The sequence below is a fragment of the Heteronotia binoei genome, chromosome 7 (assembly GCF_032191835.1).
Source record: "Heteronotia binoei isolate CCM8104 ecotype False Entrance Well chromosome 7, APGP_CSIRO_Hbin_v1, whole genome shotgun sequence".
NCBI classification, from domain to species: domain Eukaryota; kingdom Metazoa; phylum Chordata; class Lepidosauria; order Squamata; family Gekkonidae; genus Heteronotia; species Heteronotia binoei.
In genome coordinates, this window is record NC_083229.1 from 30,567,046 (window position 1) to 30,592,739 (window position 25,694).

The window sequence follows — 25,694 nt, forward strand, 5'->3', positions numbered from 1 at the left end:
CGATGCAGGGATTCAGGGGCTGGCCTTAAAATGGCTTTCCTCTTTCCTCGATGGTTGGGAACAAAGGGTGACGATTGGGGGTGAACTGTCCTGGAGGCACACGCTTGATTGCGGGGTGCCTCAGGGGGTGGTGCTTTCCCCTATGTTGTTCAACATTTACATGCGCCCCCTTGCCCAGATTGCCCAGAGGTATGGGTTGGGTTGTCACCAATATGCTGATGACACCCAGCTCTATCTACTCATGGATGGCTGGCCTGACTGTGTCCCAGAAAATTTGGACCTGGCGTTACAAGCCGTGGCTAGATGGCTTAGGCTGAGTGGATTGAAACTAAATCCAGCGAAGACAGAGGTCCTTTGCTTGGGTCGACATGGTCCGGGAAGGGAAATTCCCTTACCAGCCTTTGACGGTGTGCCACTGACAATGGCACACAGGGTCAAGAGCTTGGGGGTACTATTGGAGCCTGCCCTGACAATGGAGGCCCAAATAGCAGCCACTGCTAAGTCTGCATTCTTTCATCTTAGGTGGGCAAGGCAGCTGGCCCCTTTCTTGGAACACGACGATCTGGCAACAGTGATCCATGCAACGGTCACCTCAAGGTTGGACTACTGTAAAGCCCTCTACATCGGGCTGCCCCTGTGCCGAACCCGGAAGTTGCAGCTAGTCAGAATGCCGCCGCCCGGCTGTTATTAGGGCTTCCCAGGTGGGAGCACATTCAGCCGGGGCTCTGGGGACTGCACTGGCTGCCAATAATATACCGGGTTCGGTACAAGGTGCTGGTTATTACCTTTAAAGCCCTATATGGCCTAGGCCCTGCCTACGTTAGGGACCATCTCCCCACATGTTCCCCAGAGAGTGTTTAGATCTGGTTCTCAAAATCTACTAACAATCCCTGGGCCGAAGGAGGCCCGTCTGAAGTCAACCAGGGACAGGGCTTTTTCGATTACAGCCCCTTGCTGGTGAAACCAGCTACCGGAAGAGGTGAGGGCCCTGTGGGACCTTGGGCAGTTCCACAGGGCCTGTAAGACAGTCCTCTTCCGGTTGGCATATAACTAACCGGTACTTTTCCCCTCCAAAGTAAGTATTTTTGAAATATGAAGTTATATCTTATAATGAACATTACATTGCCAGCACATTGAAGAGATTCTTATGGTTATTGTTTCATTTACTTTCAGCATATCAGTTGCAGAGTTGTCCTGACCCACGTCCATTCCGCAATGGTTTTGTCATTGGAACAGACTTTACTGTAGGACAAACCGTTTCATTTGAATGTTTCCCCGGATACACTTTAATTGGGAACTCGGCACTTACTTGCCTTCATGGGATCAGTCGGAATTGGAATCATCCTCTACCAAGGTGTGAAGGTATGTTTTCATTTTTGTTAGTTCATTTTTGATGTCCGCATGGGACTGCACAGGCACATAGCTAGCCACCAGAAGATTTTGTAACTAGCTTAGTAACAAAGCAGGTGGAACCCCTCACAATGGGAGCTGTTGAGACCATTTTCCTGCCAATAGTTGCATGCTCCAGGGAGAGGCTCCACTCTGCCTCCGTTCTCTCTTTGCCACCATTGGAAAAGAACAGTTCTTGGCTTCTGTTTCTTGGTCTTCAAAAAATTTGTTGCTTTTGAAAAAGATGACAATGGATAAACACTCCATTTGATTGTTGTGTCTGGGGGAGAGCCATAATGTATTGGCACTTAAAATCACACTGTTCAGCTCAAGGCCACTTTATGGGAAAAGGCTCTCTCTATTTTTTTAAAATACATCAATCTTTATTAAAAACAAAGATTTAAAACAAATACATAAAAAGAGCATCAATTTTGCTTACCAGACAGTTATGAATTTTGCTTGATTTTTTTTTAAAGGGATGGTGGCTGTAGGATTGTAAGCATCAAATGAGCCACATATATGGATGTGCACAGATGCTCAGTACACATTACAATTGTTAACCTGGCAGCAAAAACATCTGCCCTGCTAGTACAGCCTGTAATCTTAATCCCCAGACCAGTCCCTGACTGCACTTCCTACCCTCTATTGGTGATTTCAGCCCACTCTATTCCAAGGTCAGATCTGAACCAAAGACATTCCAGGACACCCGGAAATTTCCAACCAGGTCCTCTTCCGAATCTCTACCAAAGAAACACAAGTCTAAACATAAGACTCAATGTATAGGAATCAATTAAGCACCTGGAACTAAAGAAGCCAGGTTCAAAGGAATCAGAGTTGGTTCCAAAGACTGTTGTTGAGATCAGCAAGCATACTACCCCACACACTTCATCTCACACTTGCTTGTCAGCAGCACAGTTGGTACATGAACTGGCACCATCAGTTGATAATACCCACAAAATACATTCTAGGACCTCCTGCCCCACATTCTCAGTGGACACATTTGGGACCATGACAACAGTATCCTTGCTATCACCCTCCTCAGTATCATCAAGGATGGTCAGAACCATCAGAACCATACATGGAACCAATGGGGCTGATGATGGAACAGCTGCAGACATCTGAGGACTTGGACCCTCATTCAGGACTGATCACTTATGGTTCCAAAGAGGAGGAGGAATTCGGGTCCATAGCCTGTTCAGGGGTGGCTTTGGAACTGTCCCCTGATGACGCTGTTGGAGACCATGACTCTCTGTTCCCAAATGAGAACTTGCATCTTTATTCTGAACAAATGGTGCAATAATTAGACACCAGATAACATTCATGGAAGCTAGCCTTCGTAATAAGATCCTAGGTTGACTCTATCCTGATATGCCAATGATTGTGGCCTTCCCACCTCTAGAGGGAATCATAGAGATGGTGAAATTCATTTGGGGGAAAATCATCTTCAATTCCTGCCATGTTTTGAAAACTCGAGAATATGTAGAGGGTTCAACAAGAAGGCGGTCCCTTCCTTTTCATCCATCCTGCACCATCCACTAGGGTGACCATAATGTCTGAAGGCCAGCCAGGGACACGTTGGGGGGGGGAGGTAGGGGTGTGCGCGCCGCCGGAAACAGGAAGTGACGTCACTTCCGGTGACGGCATGCCACCACAGGAAACAGGAAGTGACATCACTTCCTGTGACATCATTTCCCCGCGTCACCTGCCGGAAACGGGAAGTGACATCACTTCCTGTGACATCATTTCCCCCAAATGCCACTGCCGGAAACAGGAAGTGACTTCACAGCACTTCCTGTGACATCCCCAAAAATCCCCCAAATATCACCGCCGGAAACAATTTTGTTCTGAAATCCTGTATATACTTCATCAGTATATGGGATAAGGCACTTTCTCAACTGTGCTGCATAATGCAGCCTATTTATTTTGTCCTGTTTGCTCTGTTGGCTCTATCTGCGCCACCTTCATCACTTTCGGGGTGTGGATCCCCCAGTGGGGTGCTCTCCCGACTCCCTCCGCCGGCTGTTTCTGATAGCCCTGCGCCTCCTCTTTCATTTGATATGTGTCCCGTGCGGGTGCTACCCTCCCGCCGGGAGATGCCGCAAAATGAGCCCCCCTGAGGCTTATGGCGGCAGGGCTCGGGGGAAGCGAGCTAGACTGCTGTTCTTTTGAGGGGTTATAGAGTGTTTCGAGCCCGTCCCTGTGGCATCGGTCCCATCGTTGTGGGGCCCAGGGGGCCGGCGCAGCGGCACGCCGAAGCAGCCTGTCACTAATAACACAGGTCGAGATGCAGGACAGGAACTCGGAAGTGACCGACAGGAAGGAAGGAAGGAAGGAAGGAAGGAAGGGAGGGAGGGAGGGAGGGAAGAAAGGAAGGCCGCCCCCCGCCCCCCCCCGCTTTCGGCCCCCTTACCTCGTTCCAGGGCGGCGGAGAGTCCAGCGGCGGCGGCGATTCCAGGGCGGCAGCCTCGCGGCGAGGGAGGGAGGGAGCTGCCGGCGCTGGCCTCTGGAGGCCTCCAGGGACCAGCGCCGGCTGCTCCGCGGCTTCCCCGCGGCCTCCGCTGGTCCCTGGAGGCCCTCCAGAGACTCTGGAGGGCCTCCAGGGACCAGCGGAGGCCGCGGGGAGGCCTTCGCTGGCCGGCGCTGGTCCCGGAAGGCCTTCCAGAGGCTCTGGAAGGCCTTCTGGGACCAGCGCCGGGTGCTCCGCGGCTTCCCCGCGGCCTCCGCTGGTCCCTGGAGGCCCTCCAGAGATTCTGGAGGGCCTCCAGGGACCAGCGGAGGCCGCGGGGAGGCCTTCGCTGGCCGGCGCTGGTCCCGGAAGGCCTTCCAGAGGCTCTGGAAGGCCTTCCGGGACCAGCGCCGGGTGCTCCGCGGCTTCCCCGCGGCCTCCGCTGGTCCCTGGAGGCCCTCCAGAGACTCTGGAGGGCCTCCAGGGACCAGCGGAGGCCGCGGGGAGGCCTTCGCTGGCCGGCGCTGGTCCCGGAAGGCCTTCCAGAGGCTCTGGAAGGCCTTCCGGGACCAGCGCCGGGTGCCCCGCGGCCTCCCCGTGGCCTCCGCTGGTCCCTGGAGGCCCTCCAGAGACTGTGGAGGGCTTCCAGGGACCAGCAGAGGCCGCGGGGAGGCCTTCGCTGGCCGGCGCTGGTCCCGGAAGGCCTTCCAGAGAATCTGGAAGGCCTTCCGGGACCAGCGCCGGGTGCTCCGCGGCTTCCCCGCGGCCTCCGCTGGTCCCTGGAGGCCCTCCAGAGACTCTGGAGGGCTTCCAGGGACCAGCGGAGGCCGTGGGGAGGCCTTCGCTGGCCGGCGCTGGTCCCGGAAGGCCTTCCAGAGGCTCTGGAAGGCCTTCCGGGACCAGCGCCGGCTGCTCCGCGGCCTCTCCGCGGCCTCCGCTGGTCCATGGAGGCCCTCCAGAGACTCTGGAGGGCTTCCAGCGACCAGCGGAGGCCGCGGAGAGGCCTCTGCCACCGCTGCCGGCCCCGCGCTCGGGCGGGGAAGGCGGCGAGTGAGGGAGGGAGCGTCCCTGCGCATGCGCAGGGGCCCTGCGCAGGCGCAGGGACGCTCCCTCCCTCACTCGCCGCCTTCCCCGCCGGCGCCCGCGGCCCACCGCCTCCGGGGCTGGCTAAACCGGGACCTTTAATGTTCCCGGTATAGGCAGCCCGGGAGCCGGGATTGGGTGGCCAGAACCGGGAATGTCCCGGGAGACCGGGACGGTCTGGCCACCCTACCATCCACCCTATTAGCTGAAGAGATGGAGGCTAAGCAAATAGTTGGATCCATTTCACTTCAGGGCAGGAAGATCAATGCCTTGAGCCATAAAGCTTTATTGGTCATCAACCCCAGAAGAGCTATCAAGCTATTATGGCAGTGTACCTCTTGCTCTGCTACTAAGCTACATGAAAAATCTTTTTTGTGGCTGGCCTGCACACCTGTGCAGTCCCACATTTGCCTGCACAGTAACAACTCAATGAACAACATTTACAGGTAAGGGCAACATTATGTTCATTTACTGGATGTTTTGATATTGTGTGTTCAGTGAATTCATAAGGAGAACCAGCACCATTCTTCCCTTCTAACAGATCAGATTGACTACAAGAAAAGATGTGGTTTCTGGGACTGCATGATTCCTTCGTTAAGGATGATGGGAGAGATTGAAAGGAAAGTCTGGGTAGAAAGAGTTTATGATCCCACTTCCTATTCCTTATCTTTTTTACAATGTTCATAGGTCCACGTCTACAGTGGGCCAGACAGTAAACCTATAGGAAGACACCTGTGTCACTTTACTCAATGTATAGTGCCTGCAGTATGTTAGGAAAATAACACAGGTTTCTCGATAACAAAATCCAACAAAGACTTGTTGTGTCTTTTATTAAGACTGAACCATACCCTCCCCAGGCTCTGCATTCTAATCTCCATGAATGTCCTAATCCAGATTAGAAAACCCAGTTCTCTTCTCCCCCCATTTTTTTACTTTGTTTTGTTTGTTTTAATAATAATAATCAGTCTGATGAAGAGTTCTGGAGAACTTGAACACTTGTATTTTGTGTTGTGTTAGTTTGATTGTTCTTAATAAAAGATATTACAAGGCTTTTGTGATTTCACAATACTGTAGTTACATTTTATAAATAATTTCTCACAATTCTATATTTTAATGAGTTACTTTACTCAATGTATAGTGCCTGCAGGGGGCTTTTGTTCAGTCATATGTTTCATATCTAGTAGCTATCATCTCAGGTAAGTTTTAAATACTTTTTAATGCAGAAACATACTTACACATCATTTCTTTTCCTTTTCTTGCAGCTCTTTGTGGAGGAAATATAACTTCAATGAATGGCACTATATACTCTCCAGGCTACCCTGATGAGTATCCCAATTTCCAGGACTGTTTTTGGCTTGTAAGAGTGCCACCAGGAAATGGTATCTATATCAATTTCACTGTTCTTCAAACAGAGCCAATATACGATTTCATAACTGTCTGGTAAGCAAAAATGCATATTAGTGATTTATGTTATGGCATGTGACATGGAGCAACAAGGCAGATAACCAGTTGCATCTTGCTGATTTGGCCTATGTTTTAATGCTCCAAGCCAGTAGTACTAAGTTGTCTCCCAAACTGACTCAAAAGAATATACTTCACCTTACAATAGGGTAAATGTACTTCATTACTGAAAATGCAATTCTTTGGAATTTCATTGTTTGGAAATGCTCTTACCCATTGTGTTTTTATAGTACATGCATTTGTCATTAAGTGTAAGGTGGCATTTATGAGTAATTGCTTCCCACACTTATGCAAAAGCGTTCAACATAGTACAATGCAAACAATGTCTTGAAGTGTTACGAAAAAATCATTACTGAAGAATGCATCCTGCCCTTTATAACTGTGACATCAAGTGATGAATTACTTGTATGAATGGGTCACCACACATAAACACACCAGATACAACTTTCAGCTCTGCTTGCATCATCTCAAATGTTGTGCTTTTCTGTAAAGCCAAGTGGCTAGTTAGCAAGCTCAAGTGATACTTGAGTTTGTATCAGCCAGACTGCTAAGAGACGAGACTTTTTTTTTTTTGTAGTAACTTGACAAAACTCTAATGGGTCAAGCCAAGGCCTAAGGAAAAAATATACAAGTTTTCTGTTTTCTGGGAGCTGACTGTGACCTCAGAGGGAGAGATACTGGGAAGTTTTCACAGGTGCCAGGATATCATGGGGCCTAGAAGTTTCCCTATGCATTTCATTTTGCTGGAGTAAGGATTTAGCTTAATTGGACCTGATACAGCTGCCGAGTGTCAGGGCTAATGGCATCCTTACCTGATTGGCTGAGTCACCTGGTTAGATATGATCTGATTACATCACTTGCCATACTTTAGATTGGTCAGCAAGAATCACATCGACATAGGCTGTGAGGCATGAATGAAAGATCTTCTATTCTAGTTTTGCCAGGATTATAACTAGCTTTGGGCATCTATTGATTCTGGTTAGGCCAGGTTGGCTTGGACATCTGGTTGACTTGGACTTCAGAACTATCGTGGACTCAGTCGTTTCAAGGTGGCATCTAGATTAGAACCAGTGCTTGTAAAAGAGCTTAGATTAGTTATTTAGCTTTATTACTTTATTGTCACCATTCACTGCTCTTTTATTGTATATTCTTGCAGTCTTTTAATAAATCATGTTGATTATATTTTGTGATGTTCTTGAACTGTGGGACTTCAATCTGAATCTAGTACTTTAGCCCATATTGGCTTCAGTTACCAAAGTTAAGCCAATATGTGAATCTTCTCCTGTCCCCCAAAGAGCCCTATGTACAGCCAATCAACATCTACTGGTAATCACCAGGCCAAAAGATGTCCATTTAACTTCAACTAGGGCTAAGGCATTTTCAACCCTGGTCCCAGCCTGGTGGAATCAGCTCCCAATAGAAATCAGAGCCCTGTGGGATTTTTTACAGTTCTTCAGGACCTGCAAAACACAGCTATTCCACTAGGCTTTTAGTGAACAGCGGATGTCCAATATTATTGGTTCCTCTTGCTCAAACTGCTGTCTAGCTGTTGTGGGGAGGGAGCTAGTTAACCTAGGAACACAGGCCACATCTGTGTATAAGGATATAATAATATCTGAAACAGTACTGGGATAGTACTATTTTTTTTTTCTCTGAGTGCCATCTTTATTATTGTTTATTGCAATTTTAATTGATCTTTTTTTTAAGAATTCCAATGTGATTATTGTTATAACTTTTATATTCCAACCTTTCCTAAGCCCCTTTGCCAGGAGGGTGGGACAGAAAATGAATGAATGAACAACCTTACAGGCCTGATTTTTCATTCTTAGACCCAGGAGGGCTAGAGGCTTGGTCCCTTGGTCTCCGGCTGTCTGGGCAGTTAAGTGCAGCGGTCCCCAACCTTTTTGGTCCCAGGGACCGGCTCTAGGGCCAGCCCGCCGACTGCAGCCCAGAGCAGGCAGTCTGGGGGGACCCAATTCCTCCCTCCTGTTTTCCTCCCTCATTTAACTCCTCCCTCCCTAGCCACCCATGCAGCCTCACCGCTTCCTCCTGTCCCCATTTTCCTCCTCTCTCCTTCCCCCCCGTGCAGCCTTGCCACCTCTTAAAGGTGCAACTTGACTCCTACTTTGTTCTACTGCTTCAGACCAACTCGGCTGCCAACCTGGATCTATCCTCCTCCCACCCGTTTTCATCCCTCCCCCCCCCCCATGCAGCCTTGCCACCTCTTCTCTCCCCATTTCCTCCATTTTAAGGCTGGGGAAGGGTGGTGAAGTCCTTCCAGGTCGCTCTCTCCGCCAAATAGCTGTGGGGGGGAAACCGCCACAGCCAGTGGCACCTGAGGGCATGTCATGCCCCAGGCAGGCACCCCCCCAAAGCACTTCAAACCCCCCTGGGCCCGCAGCACTCACCCCTTCCTTCCCTTCCCTTTCTGTCCTGTTCCATCGCTTTCCCTCCCCCGCACCCCAAATCATAGCACAACGGAAGGAAAGGGAAGGAGGGTGGAGGTGGCGGTGGCGGGCTCTGAGGAGGAAGCAGACACACTGTGGCCAGCAGGGCGGGGGGAGGCAACAGGAAGGGAAGCGAAAGAGGTGACAGAGGAGGAGGCAGGCATGCTGCGGCTGGAGAGCCCAGGCGCAGGGGGGCAGTAGGCAAAGGGACGGAAAGGGAAAGGAAGGCAGCTGGTGGCCAGCAGCAGCGGTGAGCAATGCTGCCCTTGCCTCCTTCCCATTTGAGGAGGAGGCAAGGGCAGCATTGCTCGAAGCTGCTACAGCGGCTTTCCCAGCCGATCAGCTGATTAGTGGGAAGGGGAAGGAGGTGGGGAGGCTGTGCAGGGGGGACGAAGGAGGAAACAGGGGGAGGAGGAGGCACCGCGGGGGGGGGGGGGGCGAGGCTGCGTGGCCCATGGAAAACAGGCCACGGCCCACTACCAGTCCCCGGCCCAGGGGTTGGGGACCCCTGGTTAAGTGGACTGGTGGCAGTGATACCAAGAGACATGAGGACTCACACTTCAGCCCTTTTGTTTGTCTTGCCCAACCCATAACACTTTAAAAGGTCTTAGCTTTAAGACACCTCTGAGTATGAAAGTTACATATAGATCCCTGACTCAGAAGAGATTAGTACACCTAAATTTCCATTAGCTGAGAATGACTTGTCCCATTAAATGGGACAAGAGTAACTTACTTTGGAATAGGGCCAGTGTGAAAGATGCATGAGCAAGTGCTGTCATGGCACCAACTTTTTAAAAAAAATTCTTGCAGAGAACCAGTGATAGCAAGTATACAAAACACTGCTTTTTACAAAAGCAGTCTATGAAAGAACAGGCGGTGCTTCCAAGGAATAACAATTATCCTGTGATGGAAAATAATCAAAGAAAACTTGGTGGAAGAAAAAAGAGAAGGAAAGGGACCAATTATAGGATGGGGAGTCTGCAGCAGTTGAGCCTATGGCCGCAAAGATAATGTTCATTCCATCTATATTGCCTTGATCATCTTCTTTGGACTTCCATTTTAGTTTCCTGTAATTTTTATCTGGTCTGGTCCTACAAACACCATAAACATAGAAGATATTGGAAGAAGATATTGAACATATGAACATATGAAGCTGCCTTATACTGAATCAGACCTTTGGTCCATCAAAGTCAGTATTGTCTTCTCAGACTGGCAGCGGCTCTCCAGGGTCTCAAGCTGAGGTTTTTCACACCTATTTGCCTGGACCCTTTTTTTGGAGATGCCAGGAATTGAGCCTGGGACCTTCTGCTTCCCAAGCAGATGCTCTACCACTGAGCCACAGTCCCTCCCCATATTGGATTTATATCCCACCCTATACTCTGAATCTCAGAGCCTCAGAGCATTCACAGTCTCCTTACCTCTTCCCCCACAACAAACACTCTGTGAGGTAGATGTGCCTGAGAGAGCTCATACAGCAGCTGTCCTTTCAAGGACAACTCCTACAAGAGCTATGGCTAACCCAGGGCCATTCCAGCAGCTGCAAGTGGAGGAGTGGAGACTCAAACCCGGTTCTCCCAGATAAGAGTCTTTGCACTTAACCACTACACCAAACTGGCTCTCACCAAGCTGTCTTCTTGCAGAGAGTAAGCCTGGTGCTGGACAGCACTAAGCCATGAAAACTAACTTTTATTCTACAATTTATCGATCACAGAGATCTATGATTGAATCTATCCACATTTTCACATCACTTTCTTGTTTGTGGATTGGTTCTGCAAGTGTCTTTAGAACAAAGACTATTTGTTTTGTCATAGCTTCAAAAGCTACTTTAAATGCACCACTTGATGCAAATCAAAAAGTACACAGGAAAATAACTGGTGTTTAAAGAGCACTTCGTTTTTGGACTTTCTTTTAAAACAGGGGAGGCAGAGAGCAAAATGAGATGTAGAAGCTAGTGTTGTTTATTGTTGTTGTTGTTATTATTATTATTATTATTATTATTATTATTATTATTATTATTATTATTATTATTATTATTATTATTATTATTATTATTATTATTTTTCCCAGGATTCTGTTGACAAAAAAATCTGCTAGAACAGTAAGAGATACACAATTTTAAATGGTCTGTAATTTTATGATCATTCCAGTGTCATAATTTCAATGTCCAGCTCCATCTACAAATCACATATCTGTGACCAAATGATAACATATCGGCCCCTCCCAGCCAAGCTGGCATCGCCGGTGATAGGCTGGGGGCTGTCAGTTGGAAGGAGGGAGGGCTTACCGTTTATCCCGGGCATCTGAGAGCTTGCTCTGGGTGTGGCGTCAGGGCTGTATAAGCCCCGGCCCCGCCCAGAAACACACAGTTGCTTTTCGGCTCTCTGCCCACCCACCTGCCCTTTGGCAGTACAGGTTGATTACCGGTTGCCTTATTAGAGGCAAGGTAGGATTTTTTTTCATCTTCACAGAACTGGCCTATGTGGAGTTGTTTTTTGCTTACCTTGTACTGCTTTGTAGTGTTAGAAAGCTTGGAAGGAGTTTTGTTAGTTCGGTCGCTAGGCAGGATGAGGTATCGGCCACAGTGTTTTCAGGGGAGCACCTATGGCTCTGCACCAGTTGGTGCGGGTGGTCTGTATGAACTGCAGATGGGCTGTACGGCTCAATGCGGGGAGTGCAGATCACGGAAAGCCTCACCAGGGCGGATGTTTCCATGAGGGATTGATGCTAGCCCAGGTGGAGGCGGGCTTTGGGCCTGGCTGCTCAGCACCAGCCAGAATACTGGGCTTGTGCTGGGGGTAGGGTGGCTTGCCCTCCCAGGACAAGGCGGGGTCATGGGGCTGACCCCAGGGCTTGTCCTATTAATAATAATAATAATAATAATTTTATTTATATCCCGCCCTCCCCACCTCGGCAGGCTCAGGGCGGCTAACAACATTTTATAAAAACATACAGTAGTTAAAAGCCTTTAAATTTAACAATATAAAACAGTAAACACTAAATCCAATCCAGTAAACACTAACTTAACATTAAAACCAATCCATTAGGCCATGCCCCTTGTCGTTCTAGTTTGCTCAAGTTTGTTTCCAATAAAGCGGCCTAGTTTTATCCAACACATTGTGTCAGCCTCTTCATTCCGACTGGGGGGGGGGGGGGACTGTAGCTGCAATTAATTGCACCTGAAGATTAGAGGGAGTGTTTCAGTGCTCCATAAAAAAATGTTTTCTGGCCATTAAATATCTGCAAAATGTACTTGACAGAAATCTTTCCAGCATTAAAAATGTAGCATGCACATATTTTATGACTGTTTGACACCATGCAAAAGGATGGAGACAGTGTAAAATGCTATAAACACCAAGCCTGGATCAGTGAGGGGCTGCTGGCTATTTGATACTCTTATTTGCCAGTTAGAGATTTCCAAGATGACAGAGCAAAATGGGAAGATATTGCTTCTTCCCCAAAACAAATACTTAAAGTTTGTTTAAAAACTTGATGAAGAAAAATAGGAGAAGAAGAAAAAGGAACTTTATCTGTGTCATTTTAAAGAAATGTTTGCAGTAAAGGAAACTGTGGTAAATGTTGCCTTTTTATTTTTTTCCGAGATGCATACAACCTGTTAGGTTATATTCCCCAAGTACTGCCAGTTTACATCTACATACTCTTATTTATAAATACTCTTAACTGCCAGTTAGAGATTTCCAGGATGACAGAGCAAAATGGGAAGATATTGCTTCTTCCCCAAAGGAATATTTGCAGTAAAGGAAACTGTGATAAATGTTGCCTTTTTTTTTCCCGCTGCATGCAACTTGTTAGGTTATTTTCCCCAAATACTGCCAGTTTACATCTACCACTTATTTTGATAGACCTTCTTTTCAGGTTTCATTGAAGTGTGTGTGTGGTGTGTGGGCAGGGGGGAAGGATGGATATTAGTTCTTGGTGAACAACGCCGATTGCGTATTGTCTTATCATGTATTAATTTGTTAATGTGTTTAAACGTTTATATCCCCCCTTTCCGTATTACCTAGGCCATATTACCTAGAATTACTTAGAATTATCTGTTTCCAGACTCTTAATTTCTGCTCTCAAGCCTTGAAATCTTCCTTAAAGAATTTGAAAAGGCATACAGTTAATTGTAGTAGCATTGTTTTGTTACTGTTATTTCTTAGGGATGGGCCTGACCAAAGTTCTCCACAGATTGGACAGTTTAGTGGCAACACTGCATTGGAGTCAGTCTACAGCACTTCAAACCAAATACTCATCAAGTTCCACAGTGACTTCACAACAAGTGGCTTCTTTGTGCTCAGTTATCATGGTTAGTATATGCTTGATTGTCTAACAAGCTACCTTGTTGGAAAATATTTCCCTGCTCAATTCCACATGAGCAAGAGGTTATTTTATTTAACAAAGCCGCACATATATTTATCTATATGTGCATATTTACATAATAGGAGTGTAATAGTGCCATAGTCTTGTGAAAAAATAATACAATATTGAGAAATGTTTTGGTTTAAAGTAATTGTAGAAATGTATAACTACTTACCAGTGACCTGTTACTCCAAAAAGTTACATTGCTTGGTATAAGCGGTGTCTATTTATTCAGTGTGAATCAAACATTTTATCAGACCCATTAATGGCTGGGGGGGGACGAAAGAGCTGTTAAAATGATGACTATCAAGATGCAGATTCAGAAGGTATGGTCTCTTATAGAGTAGCATTGTTGTAGGGAGGGGAATTTGTTTTTTTTGTTTTTTTCTGAAATACATTCTCTTCCCCCCTGTCCAATTTAGTCATTGATTCCTTCAATCCAACAGGTTATTAGAGGGATGGAAGATGGAAAGAGCACTCCTCCACATAAAAAAATACTGGCATTTTTTTAAAAAATGTTACTAGCATCAAACACTGGGCCTAGCTTGATTTCTGTAACTTTTCTTCTTTAATGTAATATGTATAATGTTTGTGTTCTATAAAATTAAAATAATAATTATAAAAATATTGGTAAGCCTGCACTCCATGCAAGTAGATTTTGGGATATGCAAGCAAGTACAAAGGGAGAAAGATTAAGGAGAGTTTACTATAGGTACTACAAACCTGTCACTCTGAAAGGGGCAAACACATACAATTGGACTTCACTCTGATAGGTTTTTCAGAATAAAAGCTTTTAGTTCTTGGGCTTCGTTTTTGGCTAATCTATCAGCTGCTTCAGAACTCTCTCAAATCACACAAATGTACATGCTATCTCTGCCCCATGGTGCCAACTCCTGAGTGACCACAGATTCCACCAGCTTTTTCCACATCAGTTCCAGTGCTAATCCCAAATGGTGGGACATGAGCTGTCTCATATCTCCTGCTCTCTGGGGCCAGTTTTGACAGCACTGGCTTTCCATCCACCACCTCTCCAGTCATGTAACTGCTGTCTGGTTGCTGCTGTTGCCAGATATATAAAAACAAGAATCATTGACATTTGGGACTTTCTACAAATCCTGTCCTTAAATCCAAATATGTAGTGGTGGCTATGTGGCTGTTGTAATTCTGTAAAGAAGAAAAGTACTTTTCAAAAGTACCAAGAGTACTATGCTGTTGAGTGGCTCTTCTAATGTTCCAGAACCAGTATTGCCAGCAGAGCCTGCTTTACATTAAGCCCTTGAATCCTTAGCCTTCTCCTTCCTTTCTAGCACAAGAAGTTCTTGAAAGAAAAAGTTTAAATGTTTGGGACAAACATGAGCTTTATCCAGGCCTTACTAGTTGGGAACTTGAAAAAAGTTACAAGTATAGCCTCTAGATCAGGATGTGGGGTGTGTTTTCCCCCCCCTTGAGAAAACTTTTTGGATTTAGACCCGCTGTTTTTTAGGTCCTGCTGTCTACACTTGCATTAACAATGAATATGACAACTGTTACTTTCCATGATCTTCCAATACACTCTGATCTGAAGGAAGTGTATTTCTCATCTTAATTTGAAAGAGCAGTGCCTCTTGACCTGTTTGTGGGGTGTGTTTTTTCCCCCCTTGAGAAAACTTTTTGGATTTAGACCCGTTGTTTTTTAGGTCCTGCTGTCTACACTTGCAGTAACAATGAATATGACAACTGTTACTTTCCATGATCTTCCAATACACTCTGATCTGAAGGAAGTGTATTTCTCATCTTAATTTGGAAGAGCAGTGCCTCTTGACCTGTTTATTACTTAATGTGATTAGAAGGGTTTGAAGAGGGTTCTTAGATGTGTTTTCTCGAGAATCCTTAAATTTCATTGTTTCCCCACCAGTGTCAGATTATCCAAAATACATAATAAATGAGAGATTGCCACTGGCTAATGTACTTGAGCTAGAAGTGAAAATTCAGAAAAAAAGTATTTTAAATACTGTAGAGTCCAGGTAGTCTGCTTTGTAGCTTCCAAACCTTTCAAGATAGTGATTTTTTTTCTGTTATCATCCTGCAAAAAGGAGCAACATATTAATCATAACTCTTTCTGAATTTCCATAGCATACCAACTTCGAGTGTGTCAGCCTCCACCTACTATACCAAATGCTGAAATTCTGACTGAGGATGATGAATTTGAAATAGGTAATTTAATTCAATGCATAAATAACACTCGTTTCACCTAAAGAGATGTGCCAAACCTACAGAACTCTTGGTTTGCTCAGTACCCTAGAATTGTCCTGATGCATCTCTTTATTCTACCTACTGCTCGGCCCATGAGTAAAACAGTTATTGAACTTTTAATGTTATGATATGACTCCCTTAAAAACAATAAAGTTTTGCCACTGGTATCACTTCCATCATGACTGGCAGAAGAACAGGGTCCTATTAAGTTTTGTTGAACTATTCTGGGTACTTGGGCACCATAAGAACATAAGAGAGAACATAAGAGAAGACATGTTGGATCAGGCCAATGGCCCATCCAATCCAACACTCTGTGTCACACAGTAACCAAAAAAACCCCAGGTACCGTAAGGAGGTCCATCAGTGGGACCAAGACACCAGAAGCCCTCACCCTGTTTCCCCTCCCAGGCACCAAGAATACAGAGCATCACTTGCCCCAGACTCTACCATGCTCAAGTATATGTAATAAAATGTAATAGTATTTCATTCTTTCAGTAAGGTGCATATTCTGTGTTCTCATAAGAATATGCAAAAATGCCATGAACATTTCCAAGATAATGATACCATAGAGTACAGTCTGGGGCGCTCTGTTCTTTCCTCTGCCCTGGATATTTCAGGTTGTGAAATTTTCTTCACACTATGACAGTGCCTTTGGGACAACAGGGTTTGGGTTAAGGTTTCCAACTCCTGGTTGGAAAATTCCAAGAAATTTGGGGTGGAGCCTGTGGAGGGTTGAGTTTGGGACAGAAAGTGAGCTCAGCAGGGATGTGAGGCCATAGAGCCCACCACCCTCTGATGTTGCCATTTTCTCCAAGGGGGGAAGACATCTGCATGCAGCCAAAGTTTATTTGAAAGTGTTATTACAGTTGATTACCTGGCTGAATGGGCCAGTATGTCTGGTCACCTGGATGATCAGCTGCTGTGGAAATTTTCAAGATTTCCCCCCCATTTTTTATGTGTAGTTTTGTCCCCAAAACTCAGATGACTATCTAGAATCATGCAGATGCTGATAGTAAAGCAAGATTTCATAGAAAAAGATAAGTTACATGAGCAATTAAATGTTACAAAAATTTACTCCATGCCACAGCCACTAATATTTAATGGGTTGGATCCAACTAGTTTTTCCACTGGTAAAAAGGGGAGGCTGCCTGAACAAATGCCACCCAGGAGGAGGGCTGTGTTAAAGAGAGAAATTAGGTGAGATTTAGTGAAAAAGCTGGCTGGATCCAACCCAATGCTAGGACTTTCTGTAGGACTGAGATCTATGGACGGTAGCATTTATCAAGTTAAACACTAAATAAGATGCATTTCAAGTCACTTTTTAATCCTGTCCTGTGGTTTTCAAGCTGACAAGACATCTCCAAACCACCAAATTTGGATGTCTGAAAAAGGACAGCAGGAATAAGTGTCTTTGATGCCATCCTTTTAATTACTGTCATGACTGCTACAAAATACGGAGCTTTAAAACTCAACCAGCCTGCTGTTGTGCTCTGCAGAGTAACAAGCACCGGATGCCTGTGACTCACACTAATAGTATAGCTGGCAAGAAATGATAAATGTGGCTGCTTGTTTGCCACAACATTTCCTCTGTCTAATCAAAGCTATTTGCGCCAGTGGTCATTTACACATTATATATGGCGGGTGCTTCATTAATCAGTGCTGCTGTCAATGCCAAAAGTCCTCATTAATTGTTGTTTAACTGCAGACTCTTTTTTTATCACATAGGGGACATAATAAGGTATCAGTGTCTACCAGGGTTTACATTAGTTGGTAATGAGATTCTGACATGTAGACTGGGAGAAAGGCTACAGATGGATGGAGCACCGCCTGCTTGCCAAGGTTTTGTGTTCAGATTTTTTTTTCTCTTCCTATTTTGCATGTATTTGCATGTTGCTGTGACATGTCTTCAGATTTGTTTCTAATGAACTTGTGCATTTATATTCTGCTTTTGTACTCATCAGGCCTTCAACGTGGCTAATAATGGTAATATGCAGCATTCCACTTACATGGCACTTATATACTTCCATTAACTTGCTTGGAGATCAGACCAGGCATAATTTATCCACTTATTTCCACTTGCTTTTTCCTCACTCGAGGCACCCAGCATGAATTAGCCAGAGATGGAGGTTAATAATGTCTGTCTATACTCTACTGAGCCCAGGCTAACCTTATTTTGTCAAATCTTGGAAGCCGAACAGGGTCAGTCCTGGCTAGTATTTGGGTGGGAGACCTCTAAGAAATATCAGGGCTGTGAGGTGAAGATAGGCAATGGTAAACCACTTTGGAATGTCTCTGGCCTTGGAAACCCTATGGCAGGGGTGGCCAACGGTAGCTTTCCAGATGTTTTTTGCCTACAACCCATCAGCCCCAGCCAGCATGGCCAATGGCTGGAGCTGATGGGAGTTGTAGGCAAAAACATCTGGAGAGCTACCGTTGGCCACCCCCCTGCCCTGTGGGGTTGCCATAAGTCAGCTGTAACTTGATGGGACTTTCCAGCATCAGACCTTACTGAGACCAACTATATTTTACACTAATTCTGATAAGCATCTTGGGTTATTCTTTACAAAAAAAAATAGTAAGCTATATAAAGAGAGGAGCAGTTCCTTCAATGCAGTCTATTGTATTTCATGGAATTTGCCATTTAAAATCAGTGGGGGTTATATCATGGTATAAATGAGTAGATTGTAAAATCATAGCACAGAAGTATGTTTATATAATCCCTCTACTTCCTATCCAGGCAGTTGTTTTTCCCCCCTAAAAACAATTTCAGTAAATTGGCATCTGTAGAAATCAGAAAAGAGAAAAGTGATAGTTTGGAACAGAGGTAAGGTAATTGCAGATGGATGCATTCCTTCTCAAATGCTAATCTTTCAATATGAGAAAGGTGGTGTGTGTGTGTGTGTTGTTAAATCTAGCAGTTTCACATAAATGCTCACTTTTATAATATGAAAAGAAATAAGAATAAATTTGACAGCCACTGAGCACAAGCTTGTGCAAGCTCTATAACAAACTTCTAAGCATTCTTAGTCCTCAGGGTCTTGAACTGGAGCTGCAGAAATTCAGCAGCCAGTAAGCCGTTGGTTACAGATGTTGACCTTTATACAAATGTAGATGAAATTTTTTTATCATTTAAATTCACAAGCAGTTTCTCTTTACATGTACATAAATCCTTAGGGTCAAAGCCTACCATTTTGTTCTGTTGGTTCCTATATGTTCCTCTACCACTAGAAATCAGCTGATCTAAGATTGTCTTGCATTGATGCAAGTTTGTCTTAAATTCCTAATATTTTAGAATCCCATTGTGCATTGGATCCCAGTATGGAGACAGCAAGGAAAAAGAAATTTGTCTTATAACCATGAAGTTCCTACTCAATCAGAACTACAAATTTGACAGTGCAATCCTATGCAGATACACTGTAATTTAAGCACACTGGTTTCAGCAGTCTTAAACTGGAGTAATTCTATGTAGCATTACATTCTAAATATATTCAGCAAGTAATTGCAGAGCTATTTGCAAGGAATATCCAGTCATATTTACATGCAGGGCCAGATTTTAACAGCCAGTTGGTGGGCTAAATTATATCAGAGCTGATGATCTTGTCTGAGAACAAGTTTACCATTTCAACATATTTATTTACAAAATTTATACCCTGTCTTTCTGTTCTTACCAGGGCTACCAATGTACCTAATAAATTTAAAATATATATGATAAAAACACATATTAAAACAAAAAAGTCATTACAACAATAGGGAACACATTACAACACAGGGAAAGAAGAGAGGATCAAAGACAAAATAAATGTCTTCACTTGCTGGTGTAAGATGACAACAGAAAGGAACAAGTGGGACTCTAGATTCTAGAATGTTGGTGCCATTACTGAGGAGGCCCTCTCCCAGGTTGCCACCCACCTAATCTCAGAAGGGGTGGATGGGAAATGAAGCAGGGTCTTGGAAGATGGCCACAGTAGTCTGATAGGTTCATAACAGAGTTGGCAGTCTTTCAGGTGAGCTAAACGTTAGCTATATAGGGCTTTAAAGGTTAACTACCTTGAAATATGCCTGGAAACAGATTGGCAGCCAGTGTAGATGGGCCAAGAATGAAGTAATATCATCCATATGACCCACTCTAGTCAATATCCTGGATGAAGAATTCAGCACCAGTTGAAGTTTCTGAACAGTTTTTAAAGGGAAGACTTGTACCCTCTGGAAAAGATTCAGGAGAACAGGGAAAAGATTCAGGAGAACAGGTTTCTTGTGTCTGATAGACAGCTTTTTCTCGCAGGAACTTGTTAGTAAAAAAGTTATTACTGGCACTCTTTTGCTTGCAGTAATTTGAGCACATGAAGAGAAAGCAGTGCACATACACATACACAAATTGGTTAAAAGTAGCTTCTTAGCTTTTAGCTAGCTCATAATATTAAATGTTTAGAAAAAGTGAAAACTGGCATATATATGGATATAATATGAAAATGAGCTTTTTCAGTGCAGTGGGCTTGCAGAGATGTACTTATAAATAATTGAATTGAGATGCTTATAAAACCACACACTTTATAGCTAAAAGATAGATCTGTTCACCCAACATTTACCATGTATCTATTTACCTATGTATTTACAGTGGTTTATTTCCATTTAATACCATAGACATGAATAACCTAAAGAGAGAAAAAATATCTTTCAGTCTGTTATTAGTTCATATCTGAATAATGTATCATTCCACAAAGTACATTGTATATTTAGGTAGAAAACTGTCTCATTCTCTGTTCCCCTTCACACTGTTCAGGTATTTGTAAAGGAGGAATAAAGTTCTGCTGTGCTTCTTTGCAAATATTTTCTGCTTCTTTTAGAATGTGGAGACCATTGCTTTTAATTACCGTGTGATTTCAGCAGCTGAAAATGAAGTATTGTCTTGAACTCTCAAGTTAGGCTGGTGGAAAGAACAGCTAAATGAACAATTGGGATTCTGACTTTGTGATAACCAGAAAGTCTGAATGCATCTTTATAGAAATCTATGTGTAGTCTTGACTAGGGATGGGTACTATCCAGGGAAATGGAGGCTCGTGAAGGTTAGTGGTTCATGGGGCTCCCAAACCACCATGAGCCTTTCCATTTAGTGAACCAGTTTGAGGTTCATGGTTTGTGAGGGGCAGCTTGCAGAAGTCATTTAAAGAGTTTCTGTTAAATGGGTTTTGTAACTGACACCACTGCTGCCACGGTGTGAATCAAAAGTGAACTCAGAAGGCATTTAGATACCTTCTGAGTTCACTTGCAAGTTGCATTGTGGCAGTGGTGCAGTGTGACTCACAAGTGAACTCAGAAAGTTGCACCAGTGACTCATTGGTCGTTTTCGCACTCACCTTCTGCCGGCGCGACCCCCCTCTTCACCACGCAGGATCTGCGTGGATTTCGCACTAAACGCTGCGGAGCAGCCAGAAAAGCCGGAAGCTCCCGTCACAAAAGCCGCGCAAACGCCAAACTGCTTTTTGGTGGTTTCAGTTTGAGCGGCTTTTGCGCCGGAAGCTTCCGGTTTTTCTGGTTGCTCCGCAGCGTTTAGTGCGAAATCCACGCAGATCCTGCGCGGTGAAGAGGGGGGTCGCGCCAGCGGAAGGTGAGTGCGAAAACGACCATTGAGTAACCTCAGAAGGCATTTCAATTTTTTTCTGAGTTCATTCGTCAAGTTGTGCCACTGTTACGGTGCAGCTTGGAGAAGGCATTTTAAAAGACCAAGGTCTCTTTAATTCCCTTCTCCAAGCCCCCCATCTCTGTTGCCAGCATGAATCACACAAACCCAAAGCTATGGTGTGTGATGAATTTTGATCCAAAATTTGCATCATGTCCTTGTTGTGGAATCAGAAGCATTAGTCACTTTCACTCATGCAGTGATTTATTTTTAAAAGGGCTTATTAATATGCCTTTTGGGTTCATGGAAATGAAATCATTGATGTGCATGTTTAGGATGTTAAAAGTGAGGGAATGGGGAGAATCCTGCAACATTCCAGTTATCTAAATTTTGGGAGTGTTTCTCTCTTTTTTTTCAGTGCTTTGTCCAGCAAATGAATTGCGCCTAGATTCAACAGGAGTAATATTGAGCCCTGGCTACCCAGATAGCTACCCAAACCTCCAAATGTGTGCATGGACCATTACTGTGGAAAAGGGCTATAATATTAGTCTTTACTTTGAATTCTTTCAAACAGAAAAGGAATTTGATATACTTGAGGTGTTTGATGGTAACTATACACAAGCTTCAATGCATCTGTGCAATACATGTGCTTGGGTTTTTGGCCATTAATGTTGACATAAGCCTCATATTCATATGAGTTCCATTGCCATTGTTATGATATGTTGTCATAGTCTTTTGTTCTCCATCATTGACCTTATGTATATGAATTGCTTTGCGGTATCCAATGTATAGCTCCATTGAATTGTATCATTTCATTTTTATATATATCTCTAATTTTAGTCTGTCTGTTTTCTTCTTTCTGCCTCCTTCCCCTTTTTGCCTGTTACCAAGGACCAAATAGTCACAGTCCACTGCTAATCTCCCTAAGTGGAGATTATTCTTCCTCTCTAAATGTAACCAGCAGTGGCCATGAAGTTTTCCTCCGATGGTCAGCAGACCATGGCACCAACAAAAAGGGCTTCAGGATAAGATATATAGGTATGCAAATAAAATACATTCTTTTTCTACCTTTCCAGCAACTGATGTGATCAAATGAAAATACCCAGCATGGGATCTGATGAAGGGAACTTGTCTCAAAAGCTTATGCCCAAAAAAATCTTGCTAACCTTTAAGGCGCTACTGGACTAGAGTTTAACTCACTGAATATACTGATAACCATGTATGCATGTTAGAAAACAAAATCCACTCTCCAAGATGTGTCAATGGATCTCTTCCAGTATTCAGGGCTATCTATAGTAAAGGATAGTGAACTTTGGTAGTTTGTGTCTAGCCAGTGTGGAAATTCTGTTTCATTGAGACCACAGAAGCTTCTGAGACTTCTGTAAAGTAATTTGTATAAAAGTTATTCATGATTGAAAAATTGTTCTCATCTAGTTTAGAGGTAATGGAGACTCTCCTCTCCCTGAAATTTTTTACTTATAACTAAACCGTTCAGGCATTTTTCAAAATTTGATTGTTTTTCCTTTAGACAAGATTGTAGGGACTTTACAGCTAAAATAGACCACTGGTTTTTCAGATGTGTGAGTTTTGGACAATTTCTAAAATGTGATTGGCTTTTGATACAGAATTGTAGATGTCATTATTGAATCAGGAGGCTGAATCCCATCCCGCTTATACTCTCTCCAAATTTGTGTCACAAACAAGCTTTGTGATTCATATATTCCGTCAGTTGCAGAGTCCATCTGATGGGCTATGCTCATGCTCCAAAGCTTTTGTTTAAAACCCAGGTCATTTTATAAATCTAAAAGTTGTGCATTTAGTGGAACTTGCAGGAGCCTTTTTATCTTTGTTCTTACTTCAGAGCCCATTGCCTAGTCAAAGACTCTAAGAGCACAGTGCTTTTATGACCATAAGATCTAGTGAGTCAGAGAGACTGCCTTAATGGGTGGGTAATTTCTTGATTTGCAAGGTGAATCATTATAAATAATTATTTATAATAGATATTTAATTAAAGGAATCAAGAAATTCATGCTATAGGAAAACAATAAAAAACACTAGTCATGTTACAGTCCAGATTGTCTTTTAAGATTCTCTTAGGCAGCAAAGGCCCATTAGCTTTTCAAAACACGCATAAAGGAATCAAGTGTTATCAGAAGTATGCAGCCATGTAGCTCAAGCAAGGCCCTTCTTTAACTAACTAGCCAGTCCTTGCTTTTGAAGTACAGCAGAGTTAAGCAGCAAACATTTGCATCTTTTCAATATGTCTGGAGTTCTTCCCATCCCCTGCTACATGTCAGGTGAGTTCACATTCTGTTTGTCCAGCAAATGCTCTGTGCCATCTTTCTTGATCTGCCTACCAATATTAATTAGGCTGGGTACATGTTAGAACAAGACTTAATTATTGGTATGCAAGATCTTCAGACAGAAGATTGCGCTTAGAAGTTGACACAGTGTATTTAGATTATGTTTATAATTAACACATGCAAATTTTGTCGGGCAGGAAGAAATAAGGTTCACAAATCATGTATTTGAACAGAAAAAAATAAATTATAGTCCAAGTGATAATTGGCGCAGTAATACTGACTTTTAAAATGAAATCCCAAGTAGTATATTACAAAGTATAGGATATATATGAATTGTAAGAGAATAGGCACACCATTGTGTTGATTGTGAACTATCGGTAAGTGTGCAGCCTTTTTGCTCTCCCCTCCTATGCACCTTTGTTTGATCTATTTATTCTGAAGCCATAAGCAAGTGGAACTAGGTGAAACAGCCATGGTTATACTGGCCTAGCACCACACCTAGGTTGTGAATGACACAGCCCAGCAGGTATCCCATTGCAGTTCTGTGATACCACAAAGGGCACCCAAGCCTCCCCAATATATAATAATAATAATAATAATTTTTTATTTCTATCCCGCCCTCCCCGCCGGAGCAGGCTCAGGGCGGCTCACAACATAAAACATACATTACATCAATTATACTTATAAAACATGGTTAAAACAATTACAGAGTATTAAGATTAACATAACAGTATGGCGTTATAAACAGGTTTCAATAAATTTCAGAAGTAAAAACATTTCAAGAATAAAAGCATTTCTAGCAGCATATCTAGATTTATCACAGTTTTCCGCTAGTTGAAGGCCATCTTGAAAAGGTGGGTCTTACAGTAATACTGTATATCTGAATATAATGTTCAGAATAGATAAAGTGGACCAGGATATGGCCAGTGGCTACATTACTTGTTGTTGTTGTTTTAAAAAAACCCCTTATTTAATAGATTCCTGTTAAATAATTTGATATAAGGAACAAAATTCATGGTTTGCTATTTTTTTCTAAAGCTCATTACTGCAGTACTCCAGAGTCACCTCCTCATGGGTTCATTGTCAGTCAGACAGGCGGACAGCTCAACAGTGTGGTTCGCTGGGCTTGTGACCGAGGATATCGGCTCGTTGGGAAGAGTACTGCTGTTTGTAGGAAATCTTCCAATGGATATCATGCATGGGATGTGCCTGTCCCGGCCTGTCAAGGTAAATTCTTACTTCATTATCAATTTTTAAAAAAGCTTTGGATTTATGTCCAGTGGTTCCACAGATGTTCCAGTGTGCCAATATTGAGCTCGACACAAGGAACACAAGGCTTGGATCCACTGAAGATTTTCATTGATGGGGAGGGGTTTCCATCCACAGAAAGAGACTTTCTATCTTCCCTCCTCTGGCTGCAGCAAGAGGGAAAAAGCTGACAGAAATTATGTTCCCACCACCACCACCCCACCTATGAAAGTTCTCTGTAGGATCCAAGGTAAGATGTACATATGATGTTGTTCTTGTGAATAATATTTGTAGGAAAGATATAATTCATGTGTGAGTCTCATGTGCCCACTGGAGTCATCAAACATTTTTAAAAACCCTTAATCAGATTGTTTATTTCCAGTTATCTTGGCTGTATTTCTGTCAAAGAAACCAGGCACTTAGGGAAGGGTTTGAGATTCCCTGAGCCCCAGCTTTTGGGGGTTACTTTTGGTTTCACTTTGGTTGCCACCAACACCTTTATACTTCTAAGCAATATCTACCTGCAGATTTTTATTATTTTTTTGAGGAAGGTACATCTCTGTCAAGGCAGCTGACATCTAAATCTCTAGGCACAAGGGTGTGTCTTTCATCTTCTCTGCAGTCCCACTTTGGGACTATGCATGCACAGGCCAAAATGTCTCTGTGCACAGAAGACAATTCGACTAACAGGAAGTACAACTCTGTTTTTCTTATATTTTTCATGCTGGCTCCTCCAGATCAATGAAAATGTGCAACTGTAGAACAGATAAGCATATGAATAAGTCTTGGAAGCCCACAGGGCATCTGAACATAGAATAGTATTTTTAATGATAATCTCAGGAGAGGAGGAAATACCAAAGAAAATTGGCATCTTATACAGAACAAAAAGATGTGTATCAGTATGTTTTTATTATTAAGCTGAATTTATTCTAAAACTTAAACAAGGAGGAGTTATCTACGGCTTCTTCAGTACTAAGATGGACATCATGATCCTAAGCAAAAGGGTAAATTCACTGTTGTATGCAAATAGCTGTAGCTTATTCCACTGTTAATGTTTTGAAGATTGTTCCAGTAGAGTCCAGGGCCCCTTCCATATAGAAAAGAAA

At 43.6% G+C, this 25,694-nt stretch overlaps 1 protein-coding gene across 6 annotated transcripts in view; it reads left to right on the top strand.

The window, feature by feature from the left end:
- The window catches only part of CSMD3 (CUB and Sushi multiple domains 3), a 933,126-nt gene that overhangs the window by 800,209 nt on the left and 107,223 nt on the right, over positions 1 to 25,694 (top strand). For all 6 annotated transcript variants that reach the window (XM_060243303.1, XM_060243304.1, XM_060243306.1 and 3 more), the window contains 8 exons: positions 1,174 to 1,362; positions 6,181 to 6,358; positions 12,990 to 13,135; positions 15,301 to 15,381; positions 17,146 to 17,259; positions 21,456 to 21,644; positions 21,929 to 22,075; positions 24,379 to 24,567. In XM_060243303.1, coding sequence (XP_060099286.1) covers positions 1,174 to 1,362; positions 6,181 to 6,358; positions 12,990 to 13,135; positions 15,301 to 15,381; positions 17,146 to 17,259; positions 21,456 to 21,644; positions 21,929 to 22,075; positions 24,379 to 24,567 — 1,233 coding nt within the window. The remainder of the gene's footprint in view (positions 1 to 1,173; positions 1,363 to 6,180; positions 6,359 to 12,989; positions 13,136 to 15,300; positions 15,382 to 17,145; positions 17,260 to 21,455; positions 21,645 to 21,928; positions 22,076 to 24,378; positions 24,568 to 25,694) is intronic.